This window comes from Anolis carolinensis, chromosome 1 (assembly GCF_035594765.1).
Source record: "Anolis carolinensis isolate JA03-04 chromosome 1, rAnoCar3.1.pri, whole genome shotgun sequence".
Taxonomy (NCBI): Eukaryota; Metazoa; Chordata; class Lepidosauria; order Squamata; family Dactyloidae; genus Anolis; species Anolis carolinensis.
In genome coordinates, this window is record NC_085841.1 from 13,957,243 (window position 1) to 13,976,455 (window position 19,213).

A 19,213-nucleotide genomic window follows, 5' to 3' on the forward strand; every position below is an offset into this window, starting at 1 on the left:
AACGTGAACAAAATTCACGCCAAAAAAGGAAGGCCTGTCATATTGGTGCAGGTTACCATAGCAACAACTGCAACAGCTGCAATTTAAAGGTGGGGGGGCATCATAAAGTGCAATTGCAAACAGAGGACACCGCTTGATTTATCACCCTTCAAAATGTATTAGTGGCTTTTAATCCCATTTTTGAACCAAATATATTTGAAGCAGTAAATAGATTTTTTAAAAGAATTCATGTTGACTTATACAAATACAAATAACTGCTGTTTGCTGAAGATCTAATCATGAGAGATTGCCTTTAGGGACCATCATGGTAAAAAAAAGTAATTGCTTGGTAGCTTTTTAGAGCTGGTAGCTATATGATGCCACAGGTATCTATTTACTGGCCAAGCATGGCAGCTTAAATACAGAATGTGTAGGTTTGGAAAGAAAGAGAAGTATAGGGTTGTTGTATGTCTTTCGGGCTGTGTGGCCATGTTCCAGAAGCATTCTCTCCTGACGTTTCGCCCACATCTATGGCAGGCATCCTCAGAGGTTGTGAGGTATGGAAGTATTTTGAAAGAGAAGTATTTTGGTAGCTGGAATTCAGCTAGCAAAGGGTCATCTGAGACAACCATTTCATATGGTTAGTTATTTAAATGACTATTATTCTAGCACAGGTAGGAAACAGGTTATCTGGTGTGACACCTTGTGTGCCAAAGAGAATTGCTGCTCCGCCTCGGAAAGCAACATACCTTTGGGCTGAGAAGAGCATAAGTTTCCCATCTGCAAAACTCAACTCGTGAATCTTAAAGGCCTCAAAGGTTCAATTTCAATTCCCATGATGTGACTTGTTATGGAGAAACTCAAGATGAGACCAGAGTTCTGTCTGTTCAAAATACTGGACAATTATCTAGAATGAAAATCTGGGAAGATCTTACAATATATAACAACAAGAATTGTATATGCTCAGAGGTCAATGAAAGAATGGCTTATGAAGATCTGTGAAATAGCAGAAATGGATTATGCTGATTAAGGATTAACTTCCAGAAAGATTAGGACCTGGCTTATTCATTGCCTTTTCACATCAACAATAGGGGAATTATCAAGTGTGAGATTCATGAATTAGTAGATTTTGGTTTTAAGAAGAAATGTGATTACATTGTTTAAAGGGAGTCTATTAATAAAGAATAATAACCATTAGATAATTAATAAGTAGTTTTACATTTTTAAAATAGTTCTAGGCATTGAATGTTTGCCTTTGTGTTTGTGTATGCTGGACTCCGCCCTGAGCCCTCACGAGGAGATAGGGCGGAATACAAGTAAAGAATTATTATTATATTATTGTATATTGGAGACCCTGGTGACACAGTGGGTTAAACCGTTGAGCTGCTGAACATGCTGACCAAAAGATCGGCGGGGTGAGCTTCTGCTGTCAGACCCAGCTTCTGCCAACCTAGCAGTTTGAAAACATGCAAATGTGAGTAGATCAATAGGTACTCCCCCGAGTCCATTCGGGGAGATGGGGCGGGGTATAAAAATAAAATAAAATTATTATTATTATTATTATTATTATTATTATTATTATTATTATTATTCTGCTCCAGCAAGGTAACAGCACTCCATGCAGTCATGCCGGCCACATGACCTTGGAGGCGTCTACGGCAGTCTTGGCAGCTGTACATAACGAAAATGTCTGTTTGTAAGCTTTGTATATTTTTTTGTTTCTCTTAAATAAAAATATTTTTAAGTTCCATCATAATCCTTAGCCAGAATAGCTGGTGGCAAATGATGAGAGCTGTAATGCAGTAACACCAAGAGATCCACAAGCAGCTCTTCTCTGCTTACTAAGAACATGCTGCTTCTCTTTGTAATGACTGGATGTGTATGCTTCTTTATAGCACTATCTTGCTGTTTTTCTGCTTGGTGGGGGTCAGCTTATCAGCTGACTTATCAATTATTTATTTATCCATAAAACATGGCATTTTTTTTTCAACATGACTCCATAGTACTGTCTCCAGTTGCTTAAAAATATGCCCTCCTGAGACTTCCTACCTGTCTGGGATCCAGGGAGCTACATGACATGTTGATGACTACATTGTTTCTGCTGCAGTGAAAGTAACCCTGTTTCCTCCTTGGCACCAAATGGAAAAAGGAACAGGTTGTAATACATGTGGATACTAACATGCCAACCCAATTATCTATTGTGTATCTCAGTTGTCAGAGAAGAAAGAGACTGCAAAAACAGTAGGGGGGAATTGAGAGGAGGGAGGAAAATATTGTCTCAGAACAAGGCGGAAAGTAGATGGTTCAGTGAGCCATGCAGCTCCTGATTGCCATTCTCCATCAAACAGCTCCACCTAGAGATCATTGGACATGTGTTTTAAAACTTAAAATCAGTTAATAGTTCAACCTTTACAGGAAATATTTTGCACATTGAAGTCATCTATAGATCCAGGTTAATATTACATTTATTTTTATACCCCGCCACCATCTCCCTGAAGGGACCCAGGGTGGCTAACATCAGGGCCGGCCGGAGATAAATTTATATGTAAAGCGAGGGGGGAAATTGCGCCCCCCCCCACCGGCGCCGCGGGAGGCGTGGCCATGTGCCGCGGGAGGCACATGGCCACGCCTACCGCGGCGCCGGCGGGCCCCGCCTCCTGCTCCCTGGCCCCGCCTCTCACGTAGCGTGGGAGGCGGGGTCACGGCGAGCAGCGCGGGAGGCGGGGCCAGGGCTGGCCCCGCCTCCCACGCAGCTCACCCCGACCCTGCCTCTCACCCAGCGTGAGAGGCGGGGCCGGGGCGCACAGGCCGGGAGGCAGGGCTCCGCCCAGACGGGGCCTTGCCTCCCGCCCCGCGCGGCCTGGGCTTTTCCAGGCAGGCCGACTGCACTGGAGGTCCCTGCAGGCCGCGATCGCGGCCTGCAGGGACCTTCGGTGCAGTCGGCCCGCCTGGTAAAGGCCAGACGGGCGAGGCTGAGCTGCGTGGGAGGCAGGGCCAACCCTGGCCCCGCCTCCCACGCAGCTCACCCCGACCCCGCCTCTCACGCAACGTGAGAGGCGGGGCCGGGGCGCACAGGCCGGGAGGCAGGGCTCCGCCCAGACGGGGCCTTGCCTCCCGCCCTGCGCGGCCTGGGCTTTTCCAGGCAGGCCGACTGCACTGGAGGTCCCTGCAGGCCGCGATCGCGGCCTGCAGGGACCTTCGGTGCAGTCGGCCCGCCTGGTAAAGGCCAGACGGGCGAGGCTGAGCTGCGTGGGAGGCAGGGCCAACCCTGGCCCCGCCTCCCACGCAGCTCACCCCGACCCCGCCTCTCACGCAACGTGAGAGGCGGGGCCGGGGCGCACAGGCCGGGAGGCAGGGCTCCGCCCAGACGGGGCCTTGCCTCCCGCCCTGCGCGGCCTGGGCTTTTCCAGGCAGGCCGACTGCACTGGAGGTCCCTGCAGGCCGCGATCGCGGCCTGCAGGGACCTTCGGTGCAGTCGGCCCGCCTGGTAAAGGCCAGACGGGCGAGGCTGAGCTGCGTGGGAGGCAGGGCCAACCCTGGCCCCGCCTCCCACGCAGCTCACCCCGACCCCGCCTCTCACGCAACGTGAGAGGCGGGGCCGGGGCGCACAGGCCGGGAGGCAGGGCTCCGCCCAGACGGGGCCTTGCCTCCCGCCCCGCGCGGCCTGGGCTTTTCCAGGCAGGCCGACTGCACCGGAGGTCCCTGCAGGCCGCGATCGCGGCCTGCAGGGACCTTCGCTGCAGTCTGCCCGCCTGGAAAAGGCCAGACGGGCAAGGCTGAGCTGCGCGGGAGGCGGGGCCAACCCTGGCCCCGCCTCCCACGCAGCTCACCCCGACCCCGCCTCTCACACAACGTGAGAGGCGGGGCCAGGGCGCACAGGCCGGCCATCCAGGGCCATCCCAGCCGGCCATGAGCTCGCTCGTCACCGAACAGGCCTTCCTGTTCGCCGGCGAGTGAGCTCATGGTCCCCGCTGGGAGGGGGGAAGCCTGACGGCGCCCCCCGGGCCCTGCGCCCGAGGCGGCCGCTGACGCGGCCGCCTAGTAACAACCGGCCCTGGCTAACATATAGGGACAGAAAGTCCAACTCTGGAATTTGTTCCTATGTAAGCCTGATTGAACTATTAAGCTTCATATAGCTTATCTTAGCTAATAGACTTGATAATATTCTTCATCAAAACCAACTGCTCACAAATGTGGTGCATGAACAGGGATAACTCATGTTTAATCCTAGAATCAGGCATCCAATCCTGAGACCAGCAAGAGTAGTCAAGTACATATTATTGCAGGCCTAATAGACTATCTCTTTATTTTAATGGCGTGGTGGACAATTCCATCTGTAATAATCAGCAAACATGCTGGGCTTCTTGGTTGACTCAAATAAAGAGAGAAGCATTTGGAAAGAAAATAATCAAAGATGTGTATCAGAGCCGTATATGTGCGTCAAAACCGGGGCTGTGCAGCTTTGACTTAGCTTGAGAAACTTCCATTTAAAAAGACTAAAATTCACAGAAGAGCCTTTTAAGAACGACAGAAAAAAACCCTTCATTAATATTTGATTATTTGATTGTGATGTTGAAAAGAACGCTGTTGTTGCAGATCCTACAGATGTGGAAATGCAACCAGTTGATTAGCTGAATCCCATTTATCCAAACAATGAACCACTTAACGTTGAATATGTTTTAATGGATTTCAATTGTGGTTTTTTAAAATAGTGTTTATATTTAATTCTGTTTTAATCTTTGCATATTTGTATATTTTAAACTGTATGCTAATGTTTTTATGTTAAACCACTCTGAATCTACTTTGGGCGAGATAAAGTTGTGTACAAATAATAATAATAATAATAATAATAATAATAATAATAATAATAATAATCTATCTTGTTTACTGTGTCATACAATAATAATAATAATAATAATAATAATAATAATAATAATAATAATAATAATAATCACTTCATGCTAAACCTGATGCCAGTTTTTTTTAAGAGTGCAATAAAACACTGCAGAATAGACATGAATCTTCTCACCCAGGACTGCCAGCCAGCCAGCCATCACACCCTTATCCAATATACTCCTTTCAACAACCATCTCAATTTCAACCCACCTGCCAAATTGTCAGCATTCTGTGGTGTTTGAGAATACTACGTTCTTCTAGCGCTACACATAGGCAAAGGACAATTTGTATTTCTTAGCGTTTCCCCCCCCCCCCCAAAATGTATAGTATTCTGATAATCTTTGGGGTTCCTCCAAGTTTGCCAATATTTCTTCCTTATTTATATATTATGCCATTTCAATGACATAAAGATCCATACTCAGATAATGTATGTGCTTGTTTTTGAAGATGTGCCTTCAAGTTGTTTCCAACTTATGGTGACACTATCAGGGTTTTCTTGGCAAGATTTGTTCAGAATGGCTTTGCCTTTTTAGTGGGTTTTCATGGCCAAGTGCAGATTTGAATCCTGGATTCCAGAGTTGTAGTCCAATGCTCAAACCACTACGCCAACTGGTTTTCACATATGTGGAAATAGCATAGAGAGCACAGTCAAGGTATCAAATTATTTATTGACATAGATCTGGAGAACTTACTTTTTTGGACTACAACTCTCAGACCCCCCCCCCCCAAAAAAAACCCAACATGGCCAAAGTTTGTAATTCAAAAAAAGCAACTTTTTCAATGCTTGAGTCTGAAGGTTATAACCAATTAGGAAAATGTATATTATTGTGGGTGTTATAATACTTGGAGTTGTGTATTAACAGAATTCATTCTGCCTTTTGGATATCACAGGCAAGAACAAAATAAGAAAGCACATTCTAGCTCTAGCAATGCATTTACACTCTCATCTCTGATTTGAACCAGTGATTTGAGCATTAGACCACAACTCTATAGAGAAAAAGATTTGTATCTCAGTTTAGCCATGAAAACCCACTAGGTGACATCGTAGCCTTAGAAAACTATGATAGCTTTGCTTGAGGATTGAACATTAATTCCTGACAAGTAACTATGCCAGTCTTAATTTGTAGCTTCCACTCTCCGCTAGAAGGAATGGTTCAAGAAGGTCACCCCATTCCATCTTTTGTTTGAACTTATTTCCACATCCCTAAGGGTTAGAAAAGGAGCCCCGGTGGCGAAGTGTGTTAAAGCACTGAGCTGCTGAACTTGCAGAACGAAAGGTCGCAGGTTCAAATCCCGGGAGCGGAATGAGCGCCCGCTGTTAGCTCCAGCTTCTGCCAACCTATCAGTTCGAAAACATGCCAATCTGAGTAGATCAATAGGTACCGCTCCGGCGGGAAGGTAACGGCGCTCCATGCGGTCATGCCGGCCACATGACCTTGGAGGTGTCTAAGGACAACGCCGGCTCTTCGGCTTAGAAATGGAGATGAGCACCAACCCCCAGAGTCAGACATGACTGGACTTAACGTCAGGGGAAACCTTTACCTTTTAAGGGTTAGAAACATGAATTTCCAGACTTCTCCTGAAGACTCCAGAATTTTGATCTCATAAATCCCAGTCTGGGAGAAAGGCAGGACATAAATCAAATAAACCAATAAGACCTAGGCGGCTTACCACATTAGATTCCCTGACTGAATTTGCGTATCCCCGACAAAAATCCTCCTGAGAGAAGACAGCAAATAAAGACTAAATTACATTATACAAAATGATCAGCATTCTTGGCAGAAACATTGCTTTTCTACCAAAGTAATTGCCGCTAATCAGCCTCACAGAACAAAAATTAGAGCTTCTTTGATGTATTGTATTCTGTTTCCCCCACATTGCTTAGGGCTGTTTCCTCCTTGCCAACAATAGACTAACATGGCTCCACCCTCTAATGTGATTCAGAGCCACAGGGCTGCTCTCTTGGCACATGGCCACACCTTAAGTTCTAGTTCTTAGCTTTAGATCTACAAAAGGATCTTGCCTGCAACATTTTCATGCATCCTAGTAAAAACTGCCCATTTGTGGATTGTCCCTAATAAGCAGGCAAGGTAACTCTTCCAAGCTTGAATTTTCCTTCCTAGGGATAGGTTTCATTTCACTTTCTGTTGTCTCAACTTCAGCTACCATTGGCCCATAGTCCAAGAGAAGTTGTGCTTCCTCCCATCAGTTGGCAAATTGGCACCTACTGCTGAGAATAGAGGTCGTCCCTGACTCCATTTCAATAGCAGGCCATCCGCTCCACATGCAAAAAATCCTAGGCTCGGGCTCTAACATCTCCTGTACAAAACTGTAAAAGGCTACTGTTAATCACTGTAGCCAACACCAGCCTAAAAGCATCAGTCATTTAGTCTGGTACAAAGAGATTTAGGTGTATTATTCACCTGGCCTTGTTATTATAGGGAGTAATATCATGAAAAAATTCTCAGGCTTTAGGGCAAAAATGAGGAATTTGCAGTGCATCATTAATTAAAATGGCTGTAGCAGATGAGAACTGCAGTCCCATGATGTCTGGAGGCTCACAAGCTGTCTGAGATCACATTTTAGACCACACACACTCGCATATGTCATGAGCGGTACAAGGAGTAAAGCTATTATACTTTCAAAGTTTATGAATTTCTCATGTATTATAAATATAAACACATAATACAGATTTGCACTATCTGCATTGAATGAAGTAATGTAGCATACTGGCTGAAGTATTAACTGGCTCAAATTTCGCTTTTGCCATGAATTGACATGGGGTCTGAAGTCATGGTCCCAACAGATGTCCTCCGGGGAAGAGGAATTTGAAGACCAGAGAAGTGCAAGGAGCTTACTGCTCCTGAAGATACAAGATTTTTGAGATGACTAGAAGCTGAACAACGGGAGAAAGATGATGGTTCAATTCTGGCCTAAAGAAGGTGGACCTATCCACCGTCTACAAGAGCAACGCACAGCAAAAGCACAGGCTAAGGTGAAGGAGTAAACTACAAGAAGGAGCTCCTTGTAGGGAAAACCTGAAGCGCATGCACCTCAGCTCTGGAGAGGGCTTCACTCAGCAATATAAGCCCCACTCTCAATCTTGCACAGCTGTTGGAAACACTTCTTCATCAAGCTCCTTTCCTCACCAGCTAATCTATGTAGTCTGAAACCCTGCTATGACTCATCTGCTGGTGTTTGACCTTGGCCTCTACATGCCTCTGCCTCCTAGAATCACCCTGTTTGTTTTTTGTTCTGAATTTAATAGCTGAGGCCAGGACTGGCAACTGCAGGGAAGCCATTCCCCCTCCCAAAGTGAACATGTCAAAATACCTATACAGTATTTGTCCATGTACTTCCCAAAATGGGTGAGTTCAAGACATGCATTTAGAGAGAATAGTTCAGGGCTTAGTTATTCAGCCAAAGGGATAGCTGAATAAAATTTCCAGTAATCAATACTAGTTTCAGTGTCAAGAATAATTTCTTGCCCACTACGAGCTTGGAAATGTTGCCTATTTTTGTATTACGAAAACTTTCTGAATCTCCCAGCAATCATGAGACGATTGTCCACACAAGCAATTTTCCAACTCATCGTATCAGTCAAAGTAAATTACACTATATTCAGTGAAAACTGCAGAACCAGTGAAGAAAAATAATTACAGTAGAGTCTCACTTATCCAAGCTAAACGGGCCGGCAGAAGCTTGGATAAGCGAATATCTTGGATAATAAGGAGGGATTAAGGAAAAGCCTATTAAACATCAAATTAGGTTATGATTTTACAAATTAAGCACCAAAACGTCATGTTATACAACAAATTTGACAGAAAAAGTAGTTCAATACATAGTAATGTTATGTTGTAATTACTGTATTTACGAATTTAGCACCAAAATATCACAATATATTGAAAACATTGACTACAAAAATGGCTTGGATTATCCAGAGGCTTGGATAAGCGAGGCTTGGATAAGTGAGACTCTACTGTATAATGCAAATTGCATTGTTGATCCAAGTTGCAGAAACTGATCTTACCTTGATGCATCAGATGGATTATCTTCATGTAGAATTTTAACATTTTACAACACATGAGAGCACACACTGACTGTGGCTTAAATCCAAGAAAACTTTCAACATTACTACCTGACAAGTTTGGTTTGAGCAAACACGCACTATAAACAGCACAGTAGGAATGAGCTCTCTGGTATATCTCTTCCAAGTACACAATAACATTTAAGATTAAGAACAGCCAAACAAAGGCCAACCTTTAGTACTTTGTGTAGAAAAATTAATGCCTATTTCACACTCCTATTTATTTTAAAGCCACTTCTTTTTTGTAGTGTTAAAAGAAATTGCCCAGACAATTGAACAATCCAAAGGCATTCAGCCAATTAAACATGGACTTGAATGTTCTGGGTTCAAAATCCCTCCTGAGATACGAAACTGATCTGGAGGCTGTCTTTGATCCGAAAGTACTTCAAATAATTATGATGAAATAGGAGGATTTCCATGTTATGTAATCATGAGCTGCTTGAAGGAATATTCATGCGATGAACAACTCAGACAATAATTCATCCAAGTGTTTTCATTCTCTGCCAATGGATTTTCCATATGTATTCATTACCTATGTGAAAGTGCCTTCAGGTTACCTGTTGACTTATGAAAGCTTCATAAATTTGATACTTTTCATAGGCAAGGAATAATGAAGAGATTGTTTTCCTTTAAAATATAGCCTGCCAGTTCGCCATTTAAATACTAACCCTGTTTACCTTTTTAATTAGGACAGAGCATAGTAACTTCAGAGTACTGGGGTTGGTTGTATATTGGCAACTAGCCAATTTGTTTTTTGAATAGAAAATACTACTATATCCTGGTTGCTAAACATTCAAGTATGTAATTTCTTTCTTTTCATAAGTAACAACCAGATTTTACCATTCACAAGGGAATTATTGCCAATATCTATATTCTCTTAAACATAAAGATGTGATTGGATTTTCCTTGCTGCAGCCAGGGATGAAACTGCTTAACAATGGAAAACTTTAAATGGAATTGCCCAGCGCTAATAGCTGAATAGAACTTGGACAAAAGCCTATCAGGAAATTGGACAAGTAAATGAAAATATATGAAAGGAGAAAGGCATAAAATGTTGAAGAGGTCTGATTTACTTTAATTTCATTTATAAATACAAAACATACTTTGTTTTTCTATGAAACACCATTCAAAATTCTAGAAAGATGGATCAGTAGTCTCTGTAACCAAAAAGATATAAGGAAACAGTAAACAGTAAATGAATGAACTCAGTTAGCGTTGACATGGATTGGATTAAGGCTCTTGCACAAGGTCTGATGGATGACTGGCATATATATTCAGCGTTGCACTGTGTTAAATCTTTTATATATTGTATTTTAATATGTTATTTAACTATTTTAACTGTTTTATTATTTTATTGTATTATGATATACTGGTAGTGATCCTGCCAGTTGTGTAAGCCGCCCTGAGTCCCCTCGGGGAGAAGGGCGGGGTAGAAATATTGGAAATAAATAAAACCTAATACTGTATGAACCCCTAAGTGCTGTTATTTTCAGCATATGTCACCAGATTCTGTCTGTGAGCTAAGGAACTTAGCAAAATTATCTCTGACTATTCCTTGTATAAAGAAATCTTATGGAATTCATGGGGCATCCATAAATAAACAGGTGATTCAAAGGCACATACTCACATACAATATGAAATGGTAATGCTTCCAAATTCTTTATATATTGTTTTGTCCTCTTGGTCTGCATGCTAATAATTTTTGAAGCAAACAACATGCAAGTAGTATTTTTATGACATTGTTCACATACACAGGGCTTCAACCAGAATGGGGAAAATGACTTGATTATAGGAATCAAATGCCAGGATTGTGAGCTTGGTCTTATTATTCCTTTCTGCTGCTTCTTTGTATAGCTCAGGTTGGCCCACAAAATATAATATGGCACACTGAGGGCCTATCAACACATTGAGCCTCACTGCTATGAAAGCATGAGGAATTGGTGGTGTATAGTTTGCAAATCCAATCTTATCAGCGTTCTTATGCACTTACCTATGATGCTCTCAGCCAGTGTTCTGATCACGCCTCGCCTCTTATGTGTGCTTCAAATACAAACTTCTGGGGAGCATATGATGCCTGTAGTTCACTCTTTGACCACCCATGAGTCAAACCTTGAACCCTACTAAGGGCTTCAGTATAATCTTACCAAACCATCAGCCAGAGTTATTGTTTTGTTAATTTGCAGTAGCATTTAAACCATGCTTGGCAAATTAGTCAAGCTTGCCAAGAATGCATATTGAGGAAATAGTGTACTTACATCTCATTTACTTTGTCTTCAGGACCCTGAACTTGGCCAGTAACCGTCCCTTCTCTGGAATTTCTAATCCAGCCAACCACTCCCACTTTCCTAGCCTTCTCCTCTGTGTACTGGTTTAGAAAACAAACAAAACAAGAGAGCCACAGAATTTACTCAGTCCCCAAACCCAGTGCCCAAATACTTCTTATAACTCAGTCTCAGTCACATCCAATGACCCGCATTCAAGATATTACTATATAGATATATTAATTTACCTCCGATTTTTCTGTCAATTCTGGGCCTGGCAGTGGAAATAACTACTTTCTCAACGTGGACTGGTATGGGAAAGAATAAAATATTTTCCCTGCATCTGCCAGCTTTTTATTGTATTCAGTGTTATTTATCATAAATAAGGGCAGGATGCTTTTCTTTAAAAAAGAAAACTGTATACATATCTAACATCTTTTAAAACAGGAACAAAAGAAACTCATGCATAAAACTTGTATAGCCACAAATTGTATGTGCAAATGTTTCACAATCATGTTTAGTAAGGACATGGGAAAGAGCATTCTCCATGGTCACTCCCAGGCTGTGGAAATCCTTTGAACTGATATCATTTTCTTGACAGGTAATGATTTTTTTATTCAGAGAGGACGCTGAAATTAAAATTATGTAGCAGCAATGTGAGTGAAGTGGTATGCTGTATTTCTTATCTTTGACTAATAGGTACAATTTAAATGTGTTTGTAACCACAAGGACAACTACAAGTATCTCCCATTCAAACACCATGGCCTAGTGACATATAACTGCATGGAATAATCTTCAACTTGCAGTCCAAAAAAGCATTCCTATGCTCTGGAAGGGGCTGCATGTACAGATACAAGCCTGATTCATGCCTCGGCTCATTAAGCGGAAATAGAACCTTCTGAATCACAAAGTCCAAAGTTCCTATGAGGACAAGGAATACGTTACATGGCTCCTTGGATTCCATTGAAAAGAGCAAACTGAACCTAGCTTAGCTCACCATGCCATTTTCGGCTCCCATCTCAGAAACAGTCTCCCCCACGTACCCCACTGAACATTGCGATGTACTGGAAGAGCCTAGGCGAGATCAGAGCTGCATATAGCCTAGTAGTAAGGGGGGAAACCAATCTCGTATGTTAACTTCCTAAATCTCTGACAGATCTCTGAATTTGTATTCTTGTTCCTAACATGAACTACTCAAAATAGGAGGATATGTAACTTCTGGTGCTCAAACTAGGATTAAAAAGCTATTCCAAATAATTTCTCAGTTACTGACTATCTCACATATATCACTAAAATCAGCAGACACAACTTCATCTAGAGACACAGATGCCATGCTCAGAAGACAATCAATTTAAATAATAGTGGTCTGCACTGTTTTCAACAAGGCTCTATTTTCACAATCACATAGCTTCTTTTTATTTACAATAGAACCTGATTTTATGAATTACTTGATGAAAAAGTATCCTGCAAAATAAAGTTTAGAAAACTAGATCTTTACTAATCACAGTAGCTATGGTATATTCAGAAAGAAACAGATAAGCAGAAATGTATACATTGATTTATTTTTCAGTGATACAGCACATATTCATCACCAATTAATTTTTCTTTAAACTCACTGGATAATTCTTTTGGACTTTTACTGTTGCTAAAGGTTGAGAATATAAGCTTTTTACTTGAGGGAATTCACTATCTTCTTTGTAGCCAGAACTTTTAAAATGTCCAGAAACCAGAGCTGTACCACATCACTTCCTTCTTGAGCCTTCAGTCACTGCAGAGTGATATCTAATGTACTAAAGTACTAAGGCTTCTGAATGGGAGGATCCAGGAATGCCTGTGTTGTAGATGTTCTCTACATTAGAGTTCTCTCTGGCCCCATCTACACTGGCATATAATGCAGTCTGAAACTGCACAATATAGTCAGTGTAGCTTATAATGTGATTTAACTGTACTGAATGGCATTATATGAGTCTACACTAAGCATACCATGTAATTTCAAACTGTATTATATGCCAGTGTAGATGGTACCTCTGTTTTGAAATCAGTAGCAGATTGATTGGAAGATAGCATCTCATGATGAACACTGAGATGGTGAATCCCATGGTGAGACTTGAACTGTATCAGTCATCCTGAACTTGCCTTAGAGTCAGGGTTATTATTCAATTTCCTGTTCCTGTTCAATTTCCAAAATCTTCTCACAAAGAAGTAGGCCTGAGACTGTTTGACCAAGACTTCTCCTAGAGGAGAGCCAAGCATAGACAGCATCTTCTAAGGTTGAATTATTGGCACATGTCATTGTTTTTTGTTTCTTTTTGCTGTTTTCACTGCCCAATGTTAAGGCAAAATGCAACAGAACACCTTTGTTTTTCTTTAGTTGTGAAATTGTTGGTTTGCCAATTGCAAACTCCTCTGCCAACACTGCTGCTGTCTCACCTTTTCCCAACCTTTCAACAATTTCTATTTTGCTTTGCAAAGGGAATACAATTTGCTTACATTTCTTAGTCATTGTGAAAAATGATGTGTTGTTTGTACATGTCCATCCTGGTTGAGTATAAACTGCTGAAATATCACAGGTGCAAAGTTTATTTATTTATTTATTGCATTTATATACCGCTTTTCTCACCCCTGGGGGGACTCAAAGCAGTTCACATCAAAAAAATACGGAATGCTTCACAAATTTGTGTGTCATCCTTGTGCAGGGGCCATGCTAATCTTCTCTGTATTGTTCCAATTTTTAGTATATGTGCTGCCGAAGTTATAAATGCATGTGATCTGAGTACACTTAATAGATACATATGTACCTTGCGTTTGTTCTCCATATGACTGAGTGAGATGGTTCATAGGCTTGGCTATTTACCAAGTTTGTAGCGACACCAAATTGGGAGGGATAGCCAATTCTCCAGAAGACAGCAGCAGAATTCAAAACAATCTTAACAGATTAGAGAGATTAGTCGAAACTAACAAAATGAAGTTCAGCAGGGACAAATGCAAGATACTCCACTTAGGCAGAAAAATGAAATGCAACGATACAGAATGGGGGACGCCTCGCTCAACAGCAGTACATGTAAAAAGATCTTGGAGTCCTTGTAGGCAACAAGTTAAACATGAGGCAACAATGTCATGTGATGGCTAAAAAAGCCAATGGGATTTTGGCCTGAATAAATAGGAGCAGTGTCTAGACCCAGGGAAGTCATGCTCTCCCTCTATTCGGCCTTGGTCAGACCACACCTGGAATATTTATTTATTTATTTATTTACAGTATTTATATTCCGCCCTTCTCACCCCGAAGGGGACTCAGGGCGGATCACATTATAACACACATAGGGCAAACATTCAATGCCCATAAACACATCAAACAGAGACTGAGAGACACACGCAGAGGCAAGTTAACCTTCTTCTGAGGGGATGTTCGATTCTGGCCACAGGGGGGAGCAGCTGCTTCATCATCCACACTGACGGCACTTCCTCATTCCAGGTCGTAAATTAGTTAATCTTGCCTCCCCACTTTATAAGTGGTACCTTATCTCCTACTTGATAGATGCAACTATCTTTCGGGTTGCTAGGTCAGCAACGAGCAGGGGCTATTTTTTATTTTTAATTGACGGGTGCTCACCCCGCCACGGGCTGGCCTCGAACTCATGACCTCATGGTCAGAGTGATTTAAGGCAGCTGCTCAACAGCTGCGCCACAGCCCGGCCCCGGAATATTGTGTTCAATTCTGCGCACCGCAAATTAAGAGAGATGCCGACAAGTTGGAATGTGTCCAGAAGGGGGCAACTAAAATGATAAAGAGTCTGGAGAGCAAGCCCTATGAGCAGTGGCTCAAAGAGCTGGGCATGTTTAGCTTATAGAAGAGAAGGCTGAGAGGAGGCATGATAGCAACGTATAAATATGTGAGAAGTCATAGGGAGGAGGGAGGAGGCTTGTTTTCTGCAGTCCTGGAGACTAGGACACAGAACAATGGCTTTAAACTACACGAAAGGAGATTCCACCTGAACATTAGCAATAACATCTTCACTGTGAGAGCTGTACAGCAGTGGAACTCTCTGCCCTGTACTGTGGTGGAGGCTCCTTCTTTGGAGGCATTTAAAGAGAGGCTGGGTGGCCATCTGTCAGGGCTGCTTTGAATACGACTTTCCTGCTTCTTGGCAGGGAGTTGTACTGAATGGCCCACAAGGTCTCTTCTAACTCTTAAGATTCTATTTCTGAAACTAGGGTTCATAAAATCAGGGTTCTACTTCACTGTAGAAAAGGATCTCAAGACATACACCACAGACACATAATACTTAACTGTCATGATTAGTACTGAAAGTTTCATGCTGTAAACTCCTTGAATCTCTGTACAGGCATTATTTTATTCCCTAAAATAGGATACAGTAGTGATGCATAACCAATGTACTTCATGTTGCCTTACCATTCTGAAACATACACCTAGAAAAGAACAAAAATTGAATGGATAAATATTACTAGCTCACATCACTGAAGAAACATTGAGATAACATAAGAATTCCACCCATGAGAGAAAAGCAGCATACAATAAATTAATTTATTATTATTACTACTACAGTAGAGTCTCACTTATCCAACGTTCTGGATTATCCAACGCATTTTTGTAGTCAATGTTTTCAATACATCATGATATTTTTGGTGCTAAATTCGTAAATACAGTAATTACTACATAGCATTACTGTGTATTGAACTACTTTTTCTGTCAAATTTGTTGTATAACATGATGTTTTGGTGCTTAATTTGTAAAATCATAACCTAATTTGATGTTTTATAGGTTTTTCCTTAATCCCTCCTTATTATCCAACATATTCGCTTATCCAATCGTTTATGTTGGATAAGTGAGACTCTATTTTGTTTACTATTCATTCATTCATTGAAATATTTTAAAATTGCCCTTGAAATTAACAGATAACAATGCAAATACTGCTAAAAACAATGAAATATGTCCCGTCCCCCCTTTTGTTTGCATTTGTTATGACTGTAGTTTAGTTTGTTTGGTGTAATTTGATTATGTAGAATGTTTGTATTATCCCATATAACTGTTTTAAACATAAAAAAACCCGTGTTTAATAAAGATAACCAAAAAAAAACAAAAAGAAAAAATCCACAATGAAATGTAACAGAGCCTCAATAAAAACATGACACACAGAAGCAGAAAGAAAAGCAAAACATCCCAAGAATGGTTGGCGCACGCGCAGTAACACCCCCCCATGCCAGACGGAGGATCTTAGCGCATGCGCGTTGAGGTCACATTTCCCAGACCCTTCTCCCCTCACAATGTATCTATTTCTCCCTACTTTTTGGCCTCCCCGCCTCTTTCGGCCTTTTTCTCCGTGCCGCTCACCTTGCACCCGGCCGAGGATCTCATAATCCACCGACTTTAGGACTTTGGACATGACGGGGCCAAGAGAAATGTCAGCCCTGCAGTGGGGAACAGGGCACTGAGCGAGGAGGGCGGAGGGACGCCAAGAAAGGACCCGGATGCAGGAGGCGGCGACGGAAGCTCGTGAGGGTCATACTTGGCGGGAAAGCGCCCGCCCATCAGCTCCAGCGAAAGTTCAGCCACAAGTAATCTTGTTCCTTTAAACTTGGAGGGAAACAAGTATCTTCCCAAGTATTTTCACAGTTGGAAGAAACCACAAGGGCCATCAAATCCTAAAAGATGCCTTGTGTAGAGATGAAGGGTGCATCTACACTGTAGAGTTAAAGCAGTTTGGCAACATGTGCATTTCTACCCCTCTACATACACTGTACAGACTATAGAGTTTAGATGGCAATTAGAAAAAAAAAGAGTCAAGCATATATACACAATATAATAATATATAGAAATAATAGCATTGTAATATAATAATACAGTAGAGTCTCACTTATCCAGCAGAACGTTGGATAAGCGAATATGTTGGATAATAAGGAGGGATTAAGGAAAAACCTATTAAACATCAAATTAGGTTATGATTTTACAAATTAAGCACCTAAACATCATGTTATACAACAAATTTGACAGAAAAAGTAGTTCAATACACAGTAATGCTATGTAGTAATTTCTGTATTTACGAATTTAGCACCAAAATATCATGATGTATTGAAAACATTGACTACAAAAATGCGTTGGATAATCCAGAATGTTGGATAAGCGACTGTTGGATAAGTGAGACTCTACTGTACTAATACATATAATATTAATAATGTTGTAATATATTATGGAGCCCCCGGTGGCGCAGTGGGTCAAACCACTGAGCTGCTGAACTTGCTGACCAAAAGGTCGGCAGTTCGAATCCAGGGAGCAGGGTGAGCTCCCACTGTTAGCCCCAGCTTCTGATAACCTAGCAGTTCAAAAACATGCCAATGTGAGTAGATCAATAGGTACTGCTTTGGTGGGAAGGTAACGGAACTCCATGAAGTCATGCCAGCCACATGACCTTGGAGGTGTCTACGGACAACGCCCGCTCTTTGGCTTAAAAATGGAGATGAGCACCAACCCCCAGAGTCAGACATTACTAGACTTAATGTCAGGGGAAAACCTTTACCTTTACCTACAACTCATGATATAATACAGTATATTATATAATACTAATAGTATTATTATTAGTATATTATTACTATTATTATTATACTAATAGTATTATTACATAATACTAATACCATATATTACATAATACTAATAGTACTGGTGGTGTATCTGTTGTGGTATAAGAATATAGTACAATATAATAATTATATATTATATTACTAATAATATTACAGTATAGTAGTATAGCACAATACTATAATATATAATGCTAATATTGTGCTATGCTAATAATATAATTGTATATACATATAATATTACTAATAATATTCTAATGTAATACAATATCATACTAATAATAATACAATATAATAATATATAATGATATGTGTTTTAATTGCTCATGTTTAGATTGTTGATATTTTGTTGAGATGTATTTTAATATTTGTAAGCTGCCGTGAGTCCACTCTGGGGTAGAGAAAGGCAGGATAGAAATGAAGTACATAAATAAATAAATAAATAAATAAATAAAGTAATATTGATATATAAGAATATTAATATATTAATTCTAATACTACTGATAATATACTATAATATATAACGATAATACTGTTTTATTATTGTATATTAGTATATTTTAAGTTGTAATGTTTTTAATTGTGTGCCGCTTTGAGTCTCCATATGGAGAGATAAAGCACGATATAAATAAATTGTATGCTGATCTCAAGCATAAGCTTGGAGGGAAGCAAGTATCTTCCCAAGTATTTTCAGAGTTAGAAGAAGCCACAAGGGCCATCGAATCCTAGAGGTGAAGGGTGCATCTACACTGTAGAGTTAAAGCAGTTTAGCACCATGTGCACTTCTACCCCTCTACATATACTGTACAGACAAGCAACCTGGCGGATCAGCAGCAAAGGATTTTATCCAGACACTTGGATCACAGAATCATAGAATAATAGAGGTGGAAGAGACCACATGGGACATCTAGTCTAACCCGCTGCCATGCAGGAAAAGCAAAATCAAAGTATCCCTGACAGATGGCCATTCAGCCTCTGTTTAAAAGTATCCAAGGAAGGAGCTTCCACCACACTCCCAGGCAGAAAGTTCCACTGTTAAGCTTCTCCACTGGTCCTACGGTCAGGAAGTTCTTCCTAATGTTCAGGTGGAATCTCCTTTCCTGTAATTTGAACTGATTACTCTGAGTCCTAGGATCCAGGGCGGCAGAAAACAAGCCTGCTCCCTCTTCCTTATGGCACCCTTTCACATATGTATACATGGCTATCATGTCTCCTCTCAACCTTCTCTTCTGCAGGCTAAACAGACCCAGTTCTTTAAGTCGCTCCTCATAGGACATGGTCTCCAGACTTTTGATCATTTTAGTCACCCTCCTCTGGATGTATATGTACAGTATATGGGTAAGCAAAGGGGTCTTTTTTTTTTTTTGGTTGGTTGGTTGGTAAGCAGCTGGCCTTTATT

The 19,213-nt window shown here is 41.3% G+C and overlaps 2 protein-coding genes and 1 non-coding gene across 3 annotated transcripts in view; all 3 read right to left on the minus strand.

Annotated features, from left to right (window-relative positions):
* acyp2 (acylphosphatase 2) overlaps window positions 1-16,713 on the minus strand; it is an 86,564-nt gene extending 69,851 nt beyond the window's left edge. The window contains exons 1-3 of the mRNA XM_003216153.4: window positions 16,574-16,713; window positions 15,635-15,651; window positions 11,218-11,327 (exon numbers count right to left, since the gene is read on the minus strand). Of these exons, the coding sequence (XP_003216201.1) occupies window positions 11,218-11,327; window positions 15,635-15,651; window positions 16,574-16,625 (179 nt within the window). The 5' untranslated portion in view covers window positions 16,626-16,713. The remainder of the gene's footprint in view (window positions 1-11,217; window positions 11,328-15,634; window positions 15,652-16,573) is intronic.
* The window catches only part of erlec1 (endoplasmic reticulum lectin 1), a 462,586-nt gene that overhangs the window by 256,140 nt on the left and 187,233 nt on the right, over window positions 1-19,213 (minus strand). The window lies entirely within an intron of this gene.
* Window positions 13,875-13,985, minus strand: LOC134295769 (U6 spliceosomal RNA). The gene has a single exon (XR_010002379.1). It is a non-coding gene; the product is annotated as a U6 spliceosomal RNA (small nuclear RNA).